This window comes from Colletotrichum siamense (genome assembly GCF_013390195.1).
Source record: "Colletotrichum siamense strain Cg363 chromosome Unknown KSG_Cg363_contig07, whole genome shotgun sequence".
NCBI lineage: Eukaryota > Fungi > Ascomycota > Sordariomycetes > Glomerellales > Glomerellaceae > Colletotrichum > Colletotrichum siamense.
Genome location: NW_023501020.1, coordinates 913235 through 935795, shown reverse-complemented (window position 1 = coordinate 935795; position 22561 = coordinate 913235). Strand labels below are relative to the sequence as shown.

The window sequence follows — 22561 nt, the reverse complement described above, 5'->3', positions numbered from 1 at the left end:
ACGCAACGGAGTGTATCCCGAGTCATTGGCTCGGCTTCCTTCCCGGTAATGCCAATGCACTTGTTCCTCTTGCCGTGCTACATCTTGATCTGCACCTGCAACCGCGAGTCGTGTCCTTCATCACAGCCTTATGCTCGTCTTTGGGGACTAAGGGCTTTACGCCGATCACAACTCATTTTCATTTTCGGCCAGTCCGACTTCAGTTCCGTCCTTGGCCAAGCCGCGCACGCGAGGTCTTTCGGGCCTTTTCAGATGGGCGCCAGTTTCATACTGTTACTACTACTACACCGTACACCGCCGAATCTCAATTTTGGCTGAAGGGTCTGAGTCGAGATTCACGCCGAGCACCCGAATCTTTGGCTCTTGGCCCTTTATCACTCTCCACTCGTACCCCAGGATTAGCTGAGTCAAGATCACTTTGATCTCGGCCGCGGCGAGAAACCTGCCCGGGCATGCGTGATTGCCGTGTCCGAACCCCAGGAGGTTAATGCTGGTCGTTACGAGCTGGGCAACGTTTTCCTTCCCGGGAGTCTGTCGCATCTTCAGGAAGCGGTCCCCGACGAAGGTATGCGGCTCAGGGTAAATGCTCGAGTCCCAGTGACGCTCTGCTGAGACGCCAATGACAGTGCCTTCTGGCAATATCACGCCGTCTGGAAGAGTCATCTCCTCGGTGACTTCGCGGGGCATGGCAACTATGTAACAACGTGGCTTGTCAGCAACCCTCTCCTGAAGACTATGCGAACCTGTCTTGACACAACTTACCAGTGAGAATGGGCTTGATCCTCATGCTTTCCTTGATGACGCTGTCAAGTAGCTTCAAATTGTAGAGGGACGTCTTGGACCATCCCGATTCCCCGATCACTTCCTTTGCCTCCTCTCTCAGGCGCTGCACCATCTCAGGATCACCGGCAAGATCGTAGACCACTTGAGAAAGAAGATCGGTCGTGTTATGCACGGAGGCAATCGAAAGGCCAAGTTGAAGATCCGCGCGATCAAACTTGCGACCATTCGAATAAGTGTCCGACCACTCAATACTGTCATTGTACTCTGTGGGAGTCTCGCCCTTCGCAATGGCTGCCGCTTCCTCTTGTTTTCGCTTCTCAATGACAGGGCGGATCAGACTTCGGGCCTGCTCCACTTGGGAGCGAAGCTTGCGGCAAGGAGGCAGAAACCAGTGAACAAAGGGTCTCATGAATGCTGGGAACATTCTCAGACTCAGAGCTGCCAGGAAGCCAGTCATGATGTGACTGACGGCAATGTTGAGCCACGCCGGGTCACGGCACAGCTCTTCACCGAGGAACACGCGCCCAGAGACACGAGCAACAAGCAGATTCAGACGCTGCTTGATTGGAACTTTCTGCCATTCTGTATAAGTGTTAGTCCACTGTTCTAAAGCCAATGAAGTTCTGCATCCCATGAAAGCATTCTTACCGTCGCTGTGGGGTATCTGCAGAATATCCTCAATGGCCATCTCGGACTCAGCCGGCAGAGGCTCTATAACACTCGCTGGAGACTGGTAAGCTAATGTTTCTTAGAGTCTCATATCTTTGTACATACCAAGCTCCCTTGTCAACTTGTATTTGCACATATCCAAGACGACGGGCAGGTCGTTCAGACCGCTTGCAAAACCCTCGAAACCGGGGATTTCATGAGAAACAAACTGAAACAACTCTTAGAACATAATCGTCAAGAAGTACAGAGAGTAGAAGATACCTGGGCCACGACCTTCCCAAAGTCCAGTCTCTTGTCATTTCTGATATCCTCTGCGTAGGGGGGAGGCAAGACGGTAAGTGTTCTTCCAGGACCAACGATGCGGAAGGGTTTGCCATTGGCTTGCTTAATTGCGCGCCCAAGGGCCTTTCTGCCATCGAGATAAAAGCTGAATTTGGGCTTGAGGTTGAACACGTCCCACCATTTCCCCTGGTCAAGTATGGGAAGACTGGTGACTGAGACTTTGCCAGCTCTTCTGCGCCGTTCGACGACTGCTTTGTAACTGAAGTAAAACAAGATAGTCGCAAGTATGCACCCGTACAACGACGTGTTGGACGCCATCGTTGGCGGTTGTTCGATATTTTGCTTCCAGTCACTTGCTCAGAAAGTAAAAGGTGACCACTGCAATGAGGTTCAGGGCGGACTTGTGATCGAATGACATGAATAGCCCCTACTAGTACTCGATTTAGGCCGCTTCAAGGGTCCTAGCAGTCGAAGTGCTCCAACAAGTGTTCACCGGTGGCGCCCCACTTCGCGGTGTTCTGGGATTGAGGCCTGGTCTCTCAACCTTGCGGCATAGACGCATCTAAGGATCGCTCTTTGCGTGCTGTTGTCCCAGCTTTGTTTGAGCAGAATGTTTCCCTGTATGTACCCATAGTACTTCCCCTGTATGATGTATCGGCCGCCTGTTTCTCTAGTCAGTGGTTTTGCGGACTTTGTTGTCTTATCTGCAAAGGACCCTCGTCCCTTGCAAGATCACCATGACATTCGGTATTGCCCCATCCACGCCTTTGCTCGAGTTTATTGCACCCACAGATTGCAAGGCTCCACTAAGCTGGGCGTGATCAATGGAACCCTTTCAATTGCTAAGCACGAGAGCTGATGTCCAACTCGGACGAACTACGTCTTCATACGCGATTCAGCAGGGCTATGCCAGCGACTCATTCGTACAGTGCAAGCTACATCAGGTAGCACTGCAAAATGCAAGGGCTTGAAGAATGCACCCCTAACACAGTATCAACTACAAATGGGTTCCGAAAGCCCAGCGAGACACCAAATCTTATCCTCCCACCGGCATTATCCTTACTTCAACCCCTCGAAACGGGGGAGCAGAAAATCTCGCGGACTACTCCGCATGCCGCTTAGTGTTGTGCGTTGATCGCAAAGTACCTTGGGGCTCAGTCCGTTGACTGCACGTGCTCTAGCCTCTGTGACACTGGATGAACGCAAGCAAGCTCCCCACGTGGGTGGAGTTCGGGTGGCAGACGAGCTGGAGGTCCAGGTTTGCGTTTATGGGAATTTCTGGATGTTTGACCATCTATTACGTCTTTTCGAAATGATCCCAATGGGCTCCTGGAGATGAAATCACAATCCCAATACCCATAGAGGCTCATCCAAGCTCCAAATATTCAACTGTAGTAGTTGGGTGGAGCGGATTTGACGGCCATTGAGCAGACGAAGTGCTGTACTGAACGATGAGATGGCCGTACGAAAGGTGTCCAAATGCAAAATTTGTGGTCTTACGGCAGGAAGCTAGCGGGCAATCGACAACTGTCATCGAAGAGCCTCTTCGTGCAAGAATCGTTCTGTGACTAGGGCGCCTTGCAGAGTTGGGAGTGCAACCACTACAGGCCATGTATCTTCCTTCAGCTCCCAACTCTCACAGAGTGACCACCGGCAAGACGGGGAAGGTAATCAAGAAGGGGAGCCGCGCGTTGCTTCTAGTGCATGGCCTTTGGCTCTCGGTGATGAAACGAAGGAACAACAGCAAATGCAGGTAGTCAATCAAAGTTTCTACAGGTGCATTCTTGTCTAGATACCCTTAACCAATCAAATATTCGCATTGAACGAAACAGGTAGGAGAAAATCAAAATTTCCAACCTGGTCTCAGGAGTAAAGGGCGGATGCTCTGCCAACCGAATACTCAGCCGGCATCTTCGGCCATGGTCCAGACGGTCCAGATAAATCAAGACCATCGAGCCAGGCGCAAAACCATGCAAATACTAGGATGCTAGAGATGCCACGTATCCCGGCGTAGTGTATGGACACTGAGGTGTTCGTTAGTCTTGTGCCGACGGTTTGGCAGGATATAATACAGTATACCACGGAATAGGACTGAGTTTTGCTAATTTGAGGAGAGCATCTCAAGAGGGCACAGGTCCATGACCGGGGTGACACGACTAGCTGCAACTTTGTCCTAAGCTCAACACAGAATAAGCTTAATTGAAAACGCAAGGTTTGAATGTTCTCGGTGTGGTTCTCGTAGGCATGTCCGTAATTTCTCGGCCATTGGCACCTGCGCCCTGTATGCCCCGGACACCAGGGTCTTTTGCCTGAGAAACACCTCATATCAGGCCGAGATACGTAGCAGGTAATAAGAGCTCTCGGGTTGAGAGTGACGGGTTGCGTAAATCGAACAAAAGTAAGGGTAGGTAGTCGCATATGGCGATGTCCAGAACGGAGGCTGTCAGCGTAGTGCTTGAGGCGTCCGTGGTTGTCTCGCATGTGAATGTTGCGCTGCCAGTGTTGGTTTAGTTCCAGTCTAGTCTGATTGCGAACCAACAATTGTTCACAGGCTCCATGACTATAACAAGTTGACGCAGTAAGGTACAACGACTGATCGCATGTGTATATCATCTCTGTGTCTCATCTTGAATGTGACTCAAGACCAGAACATGGAAATGTTTATCACAACAGTTCAAAGGCCTTCTCAGCCGCTCTTCTCTCTCGCCTCATCTCATTCTCAAGATCGACCATTCAACTTTCGACGTCTTCGCTTTTGCCTCCGTCACTTTCCGATACCTCAACGACATGAGATTGTTCAACTACAGAGTCTTTCGGCTATGAGCTACGTTGTGTCTCGCAATATCTAGGTTCTGCAATTCACGATGTCTTTGAGAGGACATACAAACACTTGCGGAAGCAACGACGTCGAGTTGATTACCCAGCTCGGTGCTCTCCTTGACCAAGGGGACCCCGGATAAGTGAATAGCGAAACCGAGACGATCCAAAGAAATACGAATTGTCCGATGACGTCGTCATAGCGGAGGCAGACCGATTACATTAAATGAGGCTCCCCAGAAGCAAGTGGTAAATGCTGATCTGTGACCTGTGGACCCTTGGAGCTGCAAGCGCGCGAAGACTGAGGTCGGAAATTGCAGAATTCGTGCTTGTGGAGATGCTCGAAGCTTTCTGGTGAGGCTCTCCGCTGTCTGTATGCGATACTTCAAGATAAATTAAGCGCCGAGTCATATGTAGAACCCATGACTCGTCGTTCAGTGCGTAGGCTCGCTAGGTACTACGTTGGTACCGCTGAACTTAAACTTGTCCCGTTCTAACCGGCTTCTACATTTTTGAGCAAGAGCCTCGCTTTGTCACACAACATTATTCCGTGTAGAGTTGAGCTAATGCCCTTTTCGCGCGGTGTCTGGTGAGCCTGCCTTCTTGCCGCTGTTGAGGCCCTGCGAGTCACCGTACCACTTCGTTCTACCATCGTCACTTTCGAGGCATGGGTCAAGTCAAACATTGCAACGAATCGAGGCATCATCTACAACACGTTGTAATAGAACATGTTAGGTAAGCTAGGAGGTTGTCTTGATGCATGGCCGTTAAGCTGGGTCACAATCTCTATCATCAACTTATATCCAAGTCCAGATCCACTTTTCAAGGGCCTGGTTAAATCTTTCCGGGGCAACTTTCATGATCCAATGTCCAACGCTTATGACTTCAACCGTGTCAAATTCATCATCAATACCAGCCGCATCTTCAACCTCCTTGCCCGCTTCCGTATTGCTCAAAACCAGCCTCGGAATACCTGCGATTTTCTTTGGTCTCAGATAATCCATACCACTCAGCCCTTGCGCATCACTCATCTGAACCCACGCAGCATTCATCGCCATCTCATCAATGCCCCATGTACGCAGCTTGTGCCATTCTTTGATATAATCCGGCGTGTCTGCAGGATATATAACCTCGTTCTCCCAGAACGCGATCACAGCGCTGTCGAAGTCCTCTTCGAGGGCAGGTATAAGCCCCTCGGTTACCTCAGGAGTCAGGTAATATGACGGGTCAACTATCACCTGCCCAAGAATGAGGTCTGGGTAGCCATGAACTAGCTCAGTAACAACAGTGCCGCCTAGGCTGTGACCCACGACGATGGCTTTGTTGGAGGCGCTTACACCTAGGTGTTTCAGGAGAGCGGCAGCGTCGTCGGCCATAGTGACTGGGTTCATGACCAGACTACATGATTGAGACAAGGTGCTGCGGCCGTGGCCTCGGAGGTCCATGGTAACAACATTGAAGAGCCACAGAAGCACAAGAAACATGGTTTGAAAGGCCCAATCGGTCTGGTCGGCAGCCCAGCCATGGATCAACAAAAAGGGGATACCAGTCGCATTGCCCTGCGTCGTGAAGAAGATATCCGTGGAATTGAGAGAAAGAACTGCACCGCCGGCCATTGCAGGTCCGATATGCAGAAGACAGTCTACCGTGGGTTCTGCGAATTTACCTGGTAGGGCGTTGACTTAACGACTTAGACGTTGTCGGTCGATGCGAAGTAGATTCCTTTCATATAATGACCATGTACACCTGCACGCGAATGGTGATGAGATACGTCATCAGGCCTGGTGTGGAATGTCAGCTACATCGGCAATTAGGTCTCGACTTGTCTGCCTATGCAACCGGTAAGCAAGAAGCGGGCCTGCGTATGAAGAACGTACTGAATTGAGGCTAGTGAACCTGCATTCTTATGCCGCTAATACCTTGATATGTCCTTCAAGCATGCTTCCTTCTCGTATTCTATAAAGCCAGTGTTTCCTTCTTAGGAAGGATTGCCTTCTTGGGGCCGGAAGTCCTTGATGGATCACGTTGTATCAGCGGAGAAGATTGACAGTTACGTCAGCGGCGTTCGTTCTTATCATATGTCGCCACTTTTATTGGATAGACGGTGTCGATTCGATGCAGTACACTTGACGCTCATCAATTAAAAGGTGATAGTTGGGCTTGATGAAGGCTTCTTTGGCGTACTAAGCAAACTCTCAGTAAAACGTCCGTTTTTCGAACAAACTAGACCCCAAGGCATGGGTTAATCGAGTATGCTGCCACGCGATTCACTCAAGAATTGTCACTTTTGTCGTGTGGTTTACTTTGAATCTTGTGATCATAAATAATCTCTAAACCACTGGAAGTGGAACGCGGGCTTAAAATTGACTTGATGCATGGTCTTGTTACACCTTTTGGCATGAGAAGGAGCATTCAGCGCCTGCTACGATGATTGAGCTCGGTGCCGGAACCCAGTCAGGCACGTTCTTGCACTGAATCTCAGGCCCGTACACACCATCGATGATGCCCGACAGGCTGGCGCACGCCTGAATGCGGTCGTCGAAGAATTGCTGAAAGGTGATTTGGCTGAAGCAATCGTTGTAGTCGATGTGGCAGTATTTCGCCATACACCCAGCGGCCAGCGCTGGCAGGAGAGAAATAGAAGAGAACTTCACTAGATTCCGCCAAAACCAGTTAGACAACCTAGAGCAAAGCGATGTACTTGAAGTTGACCACTTACTGATGTTCAAACTCGGGAGGTAACGCGAGGAGGAAAATGTTCACTGCAAACTCGTTTCAAAGCTGCGCTGTAGAGGTCGCCAAGTGTTTTGAAAGGACTGGTAAAAGTAATATTGAGTGACGAAATTGAATGCAACGGAATAGTGCTGAGACAGCTATTTTATGGCTTCACCCGGATCTTACGGAGGTTCGAACAAAACGCTTAGCCGTTCGTACTTTTCAAATTAGACTGTCTTTGTCATTAATAAACTAGATAATATAGTTTACTAGGTAGTTCAGTTGTCAATTAACTGTAATCATGGGTTGTACCCCGAGCGTTCCTGAAATTTTAGAGTTCAACCAATTCGCTGGGTAAGACTTCTTGCGAGATGATCCACCTCTGCAAAACGACAATGAGGGGAAGGTGCAAAACAAAGACGTGGAATGCGGCATGCCGATTTAGGTTTCACGTGGTGCATCCACTGTCAATTGAATTAGATGATCGAACACAAGTTCATAACATGGACCGACTGTTCTCTTGCAAAGTTAAGGTCGTGCGGTAGACCCGCAATTTGCTTTGAGTTCTGAACCAGCCCAGACAGGTTGAGAACTAGCTCAGTTGGCTCACGATGTGCAAGGTAGATCCAGATTTCAATAATTTATGAACAGAATCTCATGTCCGACTGATCCGATTGAAGTCCACGACATTGTGCACCTCACACGAGCTATAAAAATTGAACTCGGTGCTCAGTTTCCACAAGTGTTGAGGTTCGTATGCGCCAGATTCTACGATCTCCTTCAGCCTATTCAACGCTCTGCACTACGGTCATATCTCTGTCCCACAAATTTTCTCCATTATCGCAATGTCAGTTCAAAAGAACTTTCTAGCCCTGGCGCTGGCTTACGTTTTCCTGTTTCTGTCCTGCGCCTCCGCGAGCCCCTTACCCATTTCGCCCGATGACGCGGTCAACCTCAAATCGCGTCAATCCGTGTGTCGACCAATTGTCGGCTGCGTCCCATTCTTCAATGCACCCACTTGGAACAGCTTCGAGCTGACCATCCCTGCACCTGGCGACCCCCTCACACAGGAAGGCCGCTCGGCCGGAGGAGAAGTCGAAGCTTCTGTCTGGAACCGTGCTGATGGCTCCGCCTTCCTTGGAATCCATCTCAGTGAAGATTACGACCTTCCTGCGCATGCCGAGATGCAAATTCAAGCCCGGTTCCGTAACACCGATATCAGACTCAACCGCGCCTCCATTGACCTCGAAGGACAGGGCGCGCTTAGGACAATTCCTGCCGCTTCAATTACCGAGTGGAGGCAGGGTAACCAAGTGGGCAACACCATTACTCTTACAATCAGATGGAGGCTTCAACAGGATCTCTAGAGGCCATAGATCAGGTTCAGGCGCCACAGGTTCCACGAAATGAGACCTTCGCAATTTATTGTATCGTGATTCTGCCGATTTTGAGGACGACTATCACAAGAGGGGTACAGGAAGGGATAATTTGAATCTGAGTACAGAGTTCAAGGTACTTATCATATTAATTTTATAACGTCCCACACCCACTTCTCAGCTACCCCTACATTTCAGCTACCCACTTTTAATACCCTTATATTTATATATATTAACTTTAACTAATATTTATATATATTATAGTACTATAACGATATAACTTTTACTATTACTAAAGTTTTTAAACTTACTAGATTTATTTCTATTACTTTTAAGTTTACTTACTTTAATTTAAGTTTTCTAAATAGCTTTAATATTAGTAAATTTCAAATTTAAGTTTATTTTAACTTTCTTCTATTTCCTAACTTTACTAATATTAATTTCTACTTATAATACTTTAATCTTTTACTAAACTACTACTAATTAGTATACTTTTTTAGGGGAATCTTATTGCACACCCCCACCCTGCCTACTGTTATATCCCTCTGTGGCTAAGGCAGTCGCACTGCTAGTTAGTGACAATTGCCCACCTCTCCACTTACTAACTTTTAGCCGCGCCTGCCTAGTACCCAGTTACACCTGCCCTGCTAGTTGCGCTTGCCCTGCTAGTTACGCCTACCCACCTAGCTTACTAGTAGTACTAGCCCTACTTAGCAGGCGCGCCCAGTGAGGAGGGTCAGTAGGGCTAGTATAGCAGGTAGGGCTAGTACAGCAGGTAGGGCTAGTACGGCAGGTAGGGCTAGTATAGCAGCAAGCCAGGTGGGCAAGCGCGACTGTAGAACAACTAAGTAAGCAGGCGTAACTGAAAAAGCTAGCACCTAGCAGTACGCCTGCCTTAGCTATAGAGGGATGTAGCAGTGGGCGGGGTGGGGGTGTGCAATAAGAGTCCCCCTTTTTTATTAAAACTTTTCTAAACTTTCTAAAAAAGTAAATACTATATATACTTATTATTATTTAGTTTACTAAATAGATTAAATTAATCTTAAAACTTATCCCTCTTTTTAAAAGTTAACTAAAAGATTATTAATATATCTATTACTTATTTTTTATTTTCCTTATTATTAAAGAGCTTTTTATAAACCTAATTAGTTAGTTTAATAAGAGTTAAAATATTCTTAAGTAGTAGAAAGCTTATAAGAGGTTTAGCTATACTAATAAACTATAAACTAATCTATTTCTAGCTACTAATAATATTCTTATTTATTAAAGCTACTTTATATACCTTATTATAGTATATAATAAAATTTCTCTTATTTATAACTATATTAGTATCTTATTTAGCTAGTAATTTAAGCTCCTTCTTATATACTACTTTAAGAAGTTTAAAAACTAACTAATTAAATAGCTAAAAGATATATAATATATATACTAATAAGAATAATAAATATATCTTATTTTTAAAGTATATATATATAAAAGTAGTAATTTTATAGTTTTTATAACTATTTAAGATTAATAATCTAACTTCTAAGAGGTTTTCTAGCTAAATTAAAAAGATAAAAACCTCTATTAACTACTTAATAGCTATAAAATCTAAAGTCTACTTATTTTTTATAGCTATAAACTTTTAAGATTTATATAATATTAGATCTAAAAAGAACTACTACTACTAAATATTCTTACTTTTATATATAATAAATAGAAGTAATACTTTACTAATTATAAAGATATACTTAATTAGAGATATTTAAGTATATAATCTAAGCTATTTCTTATAGATAAAATAAGTTTCTAATAATCTAAAAATAAACCTATTTAATCCTCTACTTTTTAGAATATTAATCTTATTTATATTATATTAATTAGAAGCTTTAATAGCTATAATCTTAAGTATAATAAGATATTTAAACTATTACTTAATTATATTAGTTAAAGTTCTATTAATATACTAAAAATTAATTACTCTATTTCTTTAAACTTTTATAAATAAGTTTCTCTTAATAAAAGATTATACTTAATTCTTTCTAAAAAGCTAGAAATCTCTATAAACCTATAGAATATATTTAGTAAAATCTTTAAGTTATTAATAAATTAGAAATAAGTTTAAAGTAGCCTAAATCTAAACCTATTTAGCTAAGTAGTTTTCTTAAGTTAGAGAAAACTTTTATAAATTAGAAAAAGTAATATCTCTTACTTAAGTACTATAAATTTAAATTTAAAATATTATTCTAAGAATATTATACTATAATAAAACTTTTTATAAACTAATACTAGCTATAATAGCTTTAAATACTTAAGAAACTTTATCCTCTATATACTAATATATTTAGTAGTTATTATACTTTATAAAAAGAATAATAATAATTAAATAAAAATTAGTAAAGTTATTTAAGTTTAAAAATAGTAATAAGCATTTTCGATAAGGCATTTTAGGGTAGCTGAAATGTAGGGGTAGCTGAGAAGTAGGTGTGGGATGTTACCTATCTCCTAATAATAGAAAGAGATTATACACTATAACTAAACTTAATAAAAGTCGAGTGTCGCCTACTTCATAAGGACATATTCAAGTTGCTAATTACATTTAAAATACTAACTCAAAGTCTTAACACTTCCTCACCACAAAATCAAATACCCTAAATGCTAGCCGCTGCACGAGGAGTGAATCTGACCAGAAGTCCTGACTGTTTTGCAAACCAAAACGTCTTGACTTTCCATTCTGACTCGGTCGATGCCCACACTAAGTCGAACTGGCGAAGGATCTGGGGCACAAACTTGCCGACTTCCATGATAGAAATGTTTTTCCCGATGCACGTTCTTGCGCCCGCTCCAAACTTTAGTCAGCGATTTCATATATTAGCAGTGCCCTTGATCAGATGATACCAGATTTGTGGCGTTGAAGTATGCAACGATGAAGATAAGAAATGAAGGATCTAGGGAGGCAGTAAACGCGTATAAACACAAGGTAGCGCTGCGACTTACGGTCAATAAGTGCCGGTCCATGTTCTTGGCCTGCTCCTCAGGGCAGAGCCACCGCTCGGGTCGAAACTCGTCGGCATCTTCACCAAATATTTCGTAGTTACGATGGATGACTGCTGCGTTCATGCCTACAATCGTTCCCGCTGGGAGCTGTACTCCGCATAGCTCAACTCCACCTTCGGGCACTATACGCTCAAGGGGATATGATACACCGGGGTGCATTCGCATGGCTTCTTTGATACATAATTGCCTTTTGAAATCGTGTTAGTGTTCATCCATATGTGCTTAGCTGCCTGATGAAAGCATCTCAACGCTCACAAGTATTCAAGTTCCAGGCTCTCGCTGTACTGCACAACAGGGGACAGCTTTCCGTCCCTGTCGGCCTTATCGATTTCGTGTTGCAGCGTTTGATACGCGTTTCTATTCTTCAGGAGGTAGTAGAATACAGCGCGGAGAGAAATAGCCGTAGTATCACTTCCAGCTAGACTAGGCTTGTTAGGAGAACGCGCCTACAACCCAAAGAATATGTCGGGCGCCGAGAACTTACAGATTGTTCATCAAGTGGTTCATAAGCTCCCACGTACTCATTATGGTGCCGGTGGACTTCTGCTGCTGTCGCAAGTATGCTAGGAAGTCTCGTCTATGAGTAGTGTCTGCCTCTTCGGCGTCGTACTCCTTGATGCCTCCCAACACCATCTACCCAGATAATAAGCCAAACAAGCCTCGCAAATAAGTGGTCAAGACCACTATCGCCTAAGTCTGACATACCTTTGTGGAAGTCGCGATGGGATCTCTCGAGAAGGGGACTAGTTTAGCAAAGATTCTCCTGAGTATTAGGTTCCCGAGGAGAAGCGGATGAAGAGATGGAACCTGCCCAACCCGACCGACATAGACAAGTCCAAACTCGATACCTGCAATCATGCCCTTGATGTCTTTGCGTTCTTCCATGAAACCGAATCTTCGAGCAAAGGAGATGGCGCCGATCACGTCAAAGGCGTACCATTGAACCCAGGTTCCGAGGTCGACAACCTGTCCCTGCATGTCCAACATGGCGTCGGTGAAAATCTGGCTGCAGGGGTCCACCAGATACTCAAGTGTTCGGATCGAGCTCATGGAGAACTTCTGAGCAACCGGCCGCTTCAGTGCCTTGTGCTCTTCGGGATCGGTGGTGGAGAACATGCTAGGCATGTTTTTGCCCTCGTACGCCATTGACAGAGTATAATAAAACGCAGACTGTCATATCAACATCAATTCGTCATACATCGTCCACTATGTTGAGGAAGTTTCGAGCCCACCTAGTAGGGGTTTTCACAGTAGGGGAAAAAGCAGTAAAAGCACCTCAGTTAGTACTTAGTCTAGTAATTTCACAGTATACATACTTAAGGGTCTAGAATAACTACTTACGCTAACCTTAACTCACTTATTATAGCTATTAGCCTTATTAATAATAGCTTTATTACTAGTAAGGTTAATAGCTTTACTTATATAACTTACGCTATATAGAGATAGCTTTATAAGGTCTTTAGTTATAGAAAAGCTTATCTTAGCTATATACTTAAGATATTACTTATACTAAGCTTTAAGCTTATTCCTTACTCTATAAATAAACTACTTAGATTCCTATACCTTTATAATATATTTTATCCTACTTAATCTATAGGATCTTATACTATAAAGCTTTACTTAAAATATACCCTAAAAATACTAAGATTAATACTAACTATAAAGCTAAGTTTATAGTAATTAATAAAATAATACTTTTTAATATATAGAGCTTTAAGGACTAAATAGCTATAGCTAGGTTTTATTTTAAGGTGTTAGAAACTAACCTTAGTAATAATAATATAAAAGCTACTTATTTACTTTAGTAAAGCTTCTTACTTAATAATATAAATATATTTACTACTAATCTTAATATTTACGCTTATTTTAATAATATCCTTAGTAAGGTAGTATAGCTAGTAAGTTAACTAAGCTAACTATAATATTATAAGTATTATTAATAAATATAGATTATATATAGCATAAGTAGTAAAAAAGATAGCTAAGCTAATAGAGGGTATATATAAAGGTTAGTAGATAAGTGTTATAACCTATAAATAAGGATAATAGCTGAACGACCTACTTAGGCGTTAAGCGATTAGGATAGGATATTTATACTACTAGATTATAGGAATAGTAGGGACTTACTTAGGGACGGAAGAACTATAATATAAGTTATATAATAATAAGATAATAATTATATTAGATTAATATAATCTAATATAACTTAGGGGTTATATAATTATTTTAAATTAGAATAATTTAGAACGACCTAAAGTATAAAAGAATATATTTAGAATTAAATTTATATATAGTATAACCTTAAACTTAGCTTATAGTTAGATTTCTATAGTTATTTAGTAATTAACTTAGTATTTATCTTTAGGATACTTTTAGCTTATTTTTATTATAAATTACTTATTAAACTTAAGACTAATTATTTTAGCTTCTAAAGACCTAATTTATTATAGCTTATAATTTTTAATTTAGATTATAATTTAGTATATTATTAGAATATATTAATCTTTAGCTTCTATTAATAGACCTTATTATTAGAAAGCTAACTATAATATTTTAATTACTCTTATTTAATAAATTAACTATTAATTCTTACTAATAGTAATAAAATAATAATATCTTCTTATACTTTTATTAAGTTATTTACTTTTAGATTTTTATTTACTTCTAGAGGATAAACTACTTAGAACTTAGTTTAAAAACTAAGAGACTAGAAAATAAAAAATAACTTAGATAGTAAGGATAATACTAAAGAACTTAAATATTAGTTTAATAAAACTAATAATAACTTTAAAGTAATATATAAAATATTTAATTAGAATACTATAGTTCTTAATAAACTCTAGGAATAAGTTTATAAGAATTAGGACTTAGAAAAAGAAATTACTACTTTTTAAACTACTATTAATATTATTTTAGTTTTAATTAAAAAATAAGAATAATTTAAACTTAACTTCCCTATTATTTTTAATAGGATTTTAAGATAATTTAAAGGATATTTAGTTTAGATATAAACCTATTAAACCTTCTATATAAGTACTTTTTAAAATAAAACTAAATAAGTAGTATATATAGCTACTTTTTTTAGAGGATAAGTTTTAGCTTAGTTTAAACTTCTTTAATAGGAATAACTTAATAATTCTATTAAAAAATATAGCTAAAAAGTTAAAGATATTTTTTTTAGTTTTATAAGATATATTAAAGCTCTCTAATTACTTTTCTTAGAACTTAATAAGAAGAGATAAGCTAAGTATAACTTAGCTTATTTTAAATAAATTAAGTTTACTTCTCTTTATATAGCTAAGTTCTAAAGAATTACTTTTTAGCTTACTATAATTAATAAAAGTAAAGTTTTTACTTTTTATTAAGGATTTAAAAATAATATTAAAGATAAAATAGTTAAAGTTAATAAACTTCTTAGTTTTAAAGATTATATTAAATATACTATTAAAATTAATAATTAACTTTTTAAATACTATAAAGAAAAAAGAGAAAGAAAATTAAACCTTAATATAAGATATAAATATTAATAATAACCTTAATATAAGTTTAATAACTAATAGAATAATAATAAACTATATAATAACTAGAATAATACTTATTAAAATATTACTTATAAATACTATAGTAAACTTATAGATCTTAATATAATAACTAAACTTAATAATAAGAAACCTTAGAACCTTAAATATTATAACTATAATAAATAAAGATATATTATTAGAAATTATAAATAACTTAAGAAGCTCTTTTAAAAATTAATAGTAGAGTAATTTTAATAAGTTAATATAATTATAAAAGCTTTATATATATCTTAATTATAGACTAAATATTATAATAATAAATATTAAATCTACTTTAAAGATAAAGAAATATTAAAATACTATCTAAAAGATAGTAACTTTAAATAATCTAAATATAATATAACTATCCTTAATATTTATTTTAAGATTTTAGCTATAATATATTTTAGTAATAATAGAATTATTAAAAAACTAACTAAACTATTTAATAAAAAGCTATAAATCTAATAACTAAAGTTAGTTACTTTATATATAACTTCTTAATAACTCTATTATAAAGAATAATAAATCTAAAAAGAAATAGAAATAATTTAATAAGAGGATACTAAATAAGTATAATTATACTAATAAAAAGAGTTAGAAGAAGAATTAGAATATTAATATAATCTACTAATAGAATAATAACTTCTTAATATAACTAGTAATTAAACTTTTAGAGAAAATAAAAGTTTACTTTATAACTTAGATAAATTTTATAATATTACTTAATAATATACTTAAGTAGAGATTATTTATAGTTTTACTTTTAGTATAGATAACTTTAGCTTTAGAGAAGAATTTAATAACTAAGAAAATAAAATTAAGTAACTTTTAAAGTATTAAGAAATTAATATACTTTAAAATAAATAATAGTACTATTTTTATAGTACTTTAGTAGATTAATAAAACTAAGATTATACTTTCTAGCTATATATAGAAGATTATTCTACTTTATAAAATAGCTATTAATAATATTAAACTTTCTTTTAGCTTTAATATTTCTATAATAAATATAAAGAATATATAGGAGATAAATATAATTACTAATTCTATTTTAGAAGACTTAATAATAAACTTATTAAGAATATCTATAATATATATATTATAATTAAATAAATTATAATAGCTTTTAATAAAAGGATTACTACTTTTTAACTAAGTTTATAGTTCCTTATAAGATATTAATATAATAATAGTATAAAATAGGATAAATATTAATATAATAAATATTAAGTTTACTATTAAAATAAAGCTTATATATAGAGAATTATAAAAAATAAACTAAGACTTCTATAAGTTAAAATCTATAAAAATAGCTTTACTAAAGTAGTATAAAAAGGAAAATAAATTACTTATTTAGGATAATTAGAGTAGTTAAAAAACTAAACTTATTTATTAATAATAGATTATAATAAGTAATAAGGAAAAGATCTATTTATTAAATATTATAAAGATATAAAAAGAACTTAAAACTTAAAGTTATTATTAATAAATAAATAATATTTATACTAATTAATAATAAAACTAAAGTAAATTTTATTACTTTTTAAGCTATTAATAAGCTAAAAATATAATAGGGAGGAAAAAAATAACTATACTTTTTATATATAGTAGAAAGAGAAGAATTTAAGTATAAAAGAAGTACTATCTATAATAAGATTATATTTCTTAAAATAAGTTACTTAAATTAAAAAAAAAAAATCTAATTTAATATTACTAATATAAAGATATATAATATAGTATTAAGATTACTTTAGTTATAAATAAATAACTTATAGATAAATTAAAGTAAAAGCTAACTTTAGTAAGATTATAATAGTTTAATTATTAAGTAGCTTTATAGAAAGTAAACTTTAAATAAATTAATATAATAAAAAATAGTAAAATAGTATATTTATTACTTTAAAATAAAAAAAGCTATATTATAATAATTAATAATAGAGGATCTTAAGAATAATCTACTTTTATTTATCTTAGAAAAATATAAAGTTTATAAGAAACTTTTTATAACTAAATTAGAAACTAAACTACTTAAATATATAAGCTTTAACTATAAAATCCCTCTTAAAAAAAGAAAAGAACTATAATTTAATAAAATCTATAACCTTAATCTAATAGAAATAGAAGCTTTAAATAAATATTTTAAAGAAAATCTTAAGAAAAAATATATTAAACCCTTAATATTACTAATAAGAAGCTTAATTTTATTTATACTAAAGAAAAATAGAAAATTATAACTATATATTAATTATTATATATTTAATAAAATAATAGTTAAAAATTACTACTTATTACTACTTATTAATAAAATAAAGAGATTTTTCTATAGAATTAACTAATTTATAGCTTTTAACTTTAAAAAAGTTTATAACTTAATTAGAATAAAATAAAGAGAAGAATAAAAAATAGCTTTTAGGACTTAAAAAGGATATTTTAAATACTTTATTATATTTTTTAGTTTTATTAATACTTTTATAATATTCTAAAATATAATTAATTTAGTTTTATATAAATATATTAATATTTATATAGTTATCTATTTAGATAATATCCTTATATTCTTATTAATATTAAAAAAATATAAAGAGGATATTTATTATATTTTATAAACTTTTTAAAAAACTAAGTTCTTAATAGAACTTAAGAAAAATAAATTTTATACTTAGAAAGTAGAATATCTTAGATTTATTATTACTTTTAGAGAAGTTTATATATTAGAAAATAAAATTAAAGCTATTAAAAAATAACTAGAACTTAAGAACTTTAAGGAAGTCTAAGGATTTCTAGGTTTTATTAATTTTTACTAAAAATTTATTAAAAGCTATAATAAGATTAATATAGCTTTTACTAACTTTAGCTATAAAGATACCTCTTTTATATAAAAGGAACTTTAATAAATAGCTTTTTAGAAAATTAAGGATTTTATTAGTAGTAAACTAATTTTAATAATATTAAACTTTACTAAGTAGTTTAAAGTAGAATTAAACTCCTTAGACTATACTTTTAGAGTATAATTATTATAATAAGACTTAGAAAGAAAGCTATACTTATATATTTTTTTCTCTTAGAAACTTTATAAACTTAAGTTTAACTATTAAATTTATAATAAAGAACTTATAGTAATTATTAAAGTTTTTAAAGAATAGAGACTTAAGCTCTTAAGAACTATATATAAAGTATTTATATATTCTAATTATAAGAACTTTTTATACTTTACTATATCTAAAGTACTTAATAAATAATAGATCTAATAATTAGAATTCCTATTTAAATTTAATTTTTAGATTATCTATTATAAAAGATTAAAGAATAATAGAGCTAATACTCTTAGCTAATAATTAGATTATAATATCTTAATACTTAAAAAAACTTAGGTAATTCTTAAAGAAAATAGTAGTAGAGATTTAATATTAGCTATTAAACTCTTAATAATAGCTAAATAATTTAGTATTAGCTTATTTAGTAAACTAAATAATAAAGTAATTATAGAGTTTTATACTTAACTTATATATAGTTACTAAGGAATTATAAAAACTTAGAAATAACTATAATAATAATATAGAGAAAAGGTTATTAGAGAATATATAGTAAAAGTAATTAAAGATTATAAAGTTTATTTTAAAAGTAAACCTACTTAATATTAACTTTATAATATATTATAACCTTTACTTATACTATAAACTACTTAGTAATTTATATTACTTAACTTTATTATTAAGTTATTAAAGTTTTAAGAACCCTTTATAAGAGTATATTTTAATAGCGTTCTTATTATTATAGACTAATTTATAAAATATACTTACTTTATCCTATATAAAGAATTAAGTAATACTAAAAAATATATTTATATATTTCTTAAATATATTATTACTAATTATAAAACACTTAAGGAAATTATATTAGATAGAGATAAAATATTTACTTCTAAATTCTAAAAGTTAATTATATTATAACTTAGTATTAAATAAGTAATATTTATTATATTTCACTTATAAACTAATAGATAAATAGAATAAATTAACTAAATCTTTAAAATATATCTTTATACTTATATTAATTATAACTAAGATAATTAGGTTATATTACTATTAATAATTTAGTTTACTTATAATAATATAATTAGAGAAAGTATTAGAGAATCCTCCTTCTATCTTAACTATAGATTTAAACTTACTACTTATAGAGAATTATAACTAAACTTAGTAGTAGTTAAAGCTATTACTTTTATATAATAAATTAAGGATATCTAGGAAAATATATATAAAAAACTTAAATTTATATAATAATAAATAACCTAATTTAGTAATAAATAAAGGATTAAGGGATTAACTTTAAAAGAGGGAGATAATACCTATCTTATATAATAAAATATTAAAATAAAACGACTAAATAATAAACTTAACTTTAAAAAACTTAAACTTTTTAAAATCTTATAAATTATTTTACTAATTAATTATAAGCTTAAACTCCTAAATACTATAAAGTATTACTTAGTATTTTATATCTTATTACTTAAACTAACTTTATAAGGATTATAAATAAGTAATATTATTATTATAGAGAATAATAAGCTAGAATATAAAGTTAAATATATTATTAACTATTTTAAAGAGTTTAAAAGATATTAATATCTTATTAAGTAGAAAGGATATAGATATAAAGATAATATTTAGGAACTTATAAAGAACTTTATTAATATAACTAATAAACTTACTATTTATTAGTAATAATATTAAGAATAAGAAACTATATTAATATTAGTAATACTTCTTAGTTAAATAAATATTAATAGCTACTTATAGATTAAATATTTATATAGATATATTAAACTATTAGTAGAAATAGATAGATTATAATAAAGAAAACTATTTATTTAACTAAGAATATTAGAATATAATTAAAACTCCTTTAATAAAAAATCTAAAGTTTAAGGATTCTAATTAAGAATTAAATCTAAGTTTAGTATTTTAAAGCTACTTATAGACTAAACTTCTAATATAGAAGATTTTATAGAAAGAATTTTAGATATTTTACTTTTTTTTATAACTATTAATATCTCTTTATAACCTTTTTTAAAGATTATTCTCTTTACTTTATAAATATAATTTAACTTTATAAGTACTTTATTTACTTTAGTTTACGCTTTTTATAATACCTCTATTCTTTTTTAAAATAACTCCTTAGTTTCCTCTTTTTTATTATCTAAATAATAAGACTTTACTATTAACTATTTTATTATAATTAGTTAGCTAGAAAAAAAAAAACTTAGAATAAGTACTACTTTATACTAATAGATTATATTATTAAAAATATTATAGGAATAATAAGTACTACTAATAATAATATACTTCTTATAAACTAATAACCTTAGTAGTATTTTATAATAAAGCTTTTTTAAATAATAGTAATAATAAGGTATAACTTTAAAACTATTCTTAGTAATATTAAGAGAATAATAATAGTAATAAAGTATAGAAATTATAGGATTTTTAATAATATAACCTAATATAGTATTAGTACTATAAGTAGATTAGGAAGTATAATTAATAGATCTCTAACTTAAAACTAATAACTTACTTATATTAAGTTTTAAGGATAAGACCTTTAGAGAGGGGACTTAATATTATAACCTATAAATAAGGATAATAGCTAAATAACTTATTTAAGCGTTAGGTAACTAAGATAGGATATTTATACTACTAGATTATAGGAATAATAGGGACTTATTTAGGGATAAAAAAACTATAGTATAAGTTATATAATAATAAGATAATAATTATATTAGATTAATATAATCTAATATAACTTAGGGGTTAAATAATTATTTTAGATTAGAATAATTTAAAATAACTTAAAGTATAAAAGAATATATTTAGAATTAAACTTATATATAGTATAACCTTAAACTTAGTTTATAGTTAAACTTCTATAGCTTTTTAGTAATTAACTTAATATTTATCCTTAGGATACTCTTAGCTTATTTTTACTATAAATTACTTATTAAGTTTAAAACTAATTACCTTAGCTTCTAAAGACCTGATCTACTATAGCTTATAACCTTTAACCTAGATTATAACTTAGTGTACTATTAGAACGTATTAATCCCCAGCTTCTATTAGTAGACCCTACTATTAGAAAGCTAACTGTAATAATAAGTTAGAAAACTAGAGAAAGTCTATAGTAATTAAACTTAATTAAAGTTATAAAGTTATTATTAAAGTAATATTAAAGGTAATAAGATTATCTAATAGATAGCGCACCTAAGCGTGTATAGGGGAAATAAGGCTAAAGCTAGAGATAGCGATTTATAGGACTATCTAGCTAAGCAGAAATCTAAGGCGATCACATGACCAGTAAGCCGTTAGCTGAAGGGTGAAGTCAGAGGTCGTTGCAGTACAGGTTCCAGGTAAAAGTCACAGTAGCTGGCCAGAGGCCACATCGTCCACCATATATGTACGAACCTTGAGAAATTTGCTGCCGATGCCATATATGGTAAACATGGCGGACGGATCCGAGATATCAACGACGTTCGGGGCAGTCCGTACGATTAGTCCATGCTTTGCATGGAGCTCGCGGTATCGTTCATGAGCCTTTCCATTCCACACGAACATCATTCTCCAAATAGGGCTATATCTAGCAACCCACGGGCCTGGTATCTGACGAAGGCCTGGACGGAAGGCTCGGAGTATCGAGATGGCGACAATATACAAGATAAATGCCCCAAGAAGGGCCATGTACTTGCTGTTGAAGAAGCTCATGGTGGAAATAGGCGCTCGCCACTGGAAATTATGTAAAGATGTAGGCTCGGATGGCATATTGTGGCTCGGGTGAGACCCGAAGAGAATACGCAACAGCTGAAATCACAAAGAGCCCAAAAGCTTGAATTCCAAGATGTCAGTGCTTTAGGACATCAGGCAGCGGCCCTTCGGCGTGGTTATGACTATTCCTGAATTGGCTTGCTTGCCTCCTCGTTGTATTCATGTGCTTGAGATGTTCCGGTGGAGTCGGACAAACTCATGAGATCCATGAGTGCTGTCTGTGGTCCAAAGGACAATCGGAAAGATGTGAAAACGCCGGCGTCCATGAGCCACCCCGCAGTGAACGCATGAGCCTCCAATTACAGTTTGGCGGTGTTCTAGGTTCTATCTAAAGTTGTACCGATAGCTTCCAATGAAAAATTGCACATCATTCAATCAACTTGACTGATTGGACTGATCATTTGGATACCTAGATATGGTCTAGTACCACGATCGGAGACTTTAGGCTACTTGAGGCAGTCGAAGCGGGGCAGGCCAGGAGCGACCGGTAATTCTTGTCAAT

At 34.4% G+C, this 22561-nt stretch overlaps 3 protein-coding genes across 3 annotated transcripts; all 3 read right to left on the bottom strand.

The window, feature by feature from the left end:
• Window positions 1-282: 282 nt before the first annotated feature.
• P450-1-0 (Cytochrome P450 monooygenase 1) lies at window positions 283-2052 on the bottom strand (the record flags this gene model as incomplete). The annotated part of the gene is made up of 5 exons (XM_036642428.1): window positions 283-692; window positions 763-1365; window positions 1432-1506; window positions 1558-1660; window positions 1714-2052. The coding sequence occupies 5 exons, from the start codon at window positions 2050-2052 to the stop codon at window positions 283-285; spliced, it is 1530 nt and encodes a 509-aa protein (XP_036491639.1).
• Window positions 2053-5348: 3296 nt separating this feature from the next.
• On the bottom strand, window positions 5349-6167 carry cpo-0 (Non-heme chloroperoxidase; the record flags this gene model as incomplete). Its single annotated transcript, XM_036642427.1, has 1 exon — window positions 5349-6167. The coding sequence occupies one exon, from the start codon at window positions 6165-6167 to the stop codon at window positions 5349-5351; it is 819 nt and encodes a 272-aa protein (XP_036491640.1).
• Window positions 6168-11275: 5108 nt separating this feature from the next.
• gsfF-0 (Cytochrome P450 monooxygenase gsfF) lies at window positions 11276-12827 on the bottom strand (the record flags this gene model as incomplete). Its single annotated transcript, XM_036642426.1, has 5 exons — window positions 11276-11473; window positions 11622-11868; window positions 11937-12104; window positions 12166-12314; window positions 12387-12827. The coding sequence occupies 5 exons, from the start codon at window positions 12825-12827 to the stop codon at window positions 11276-11278; spliced, it is 1203 nt and encodes a 400-aa protein (XP_036491641.1).
• Between the last annotated feature and the right edge of the window lie 9734 nt (window positions 12828-22561).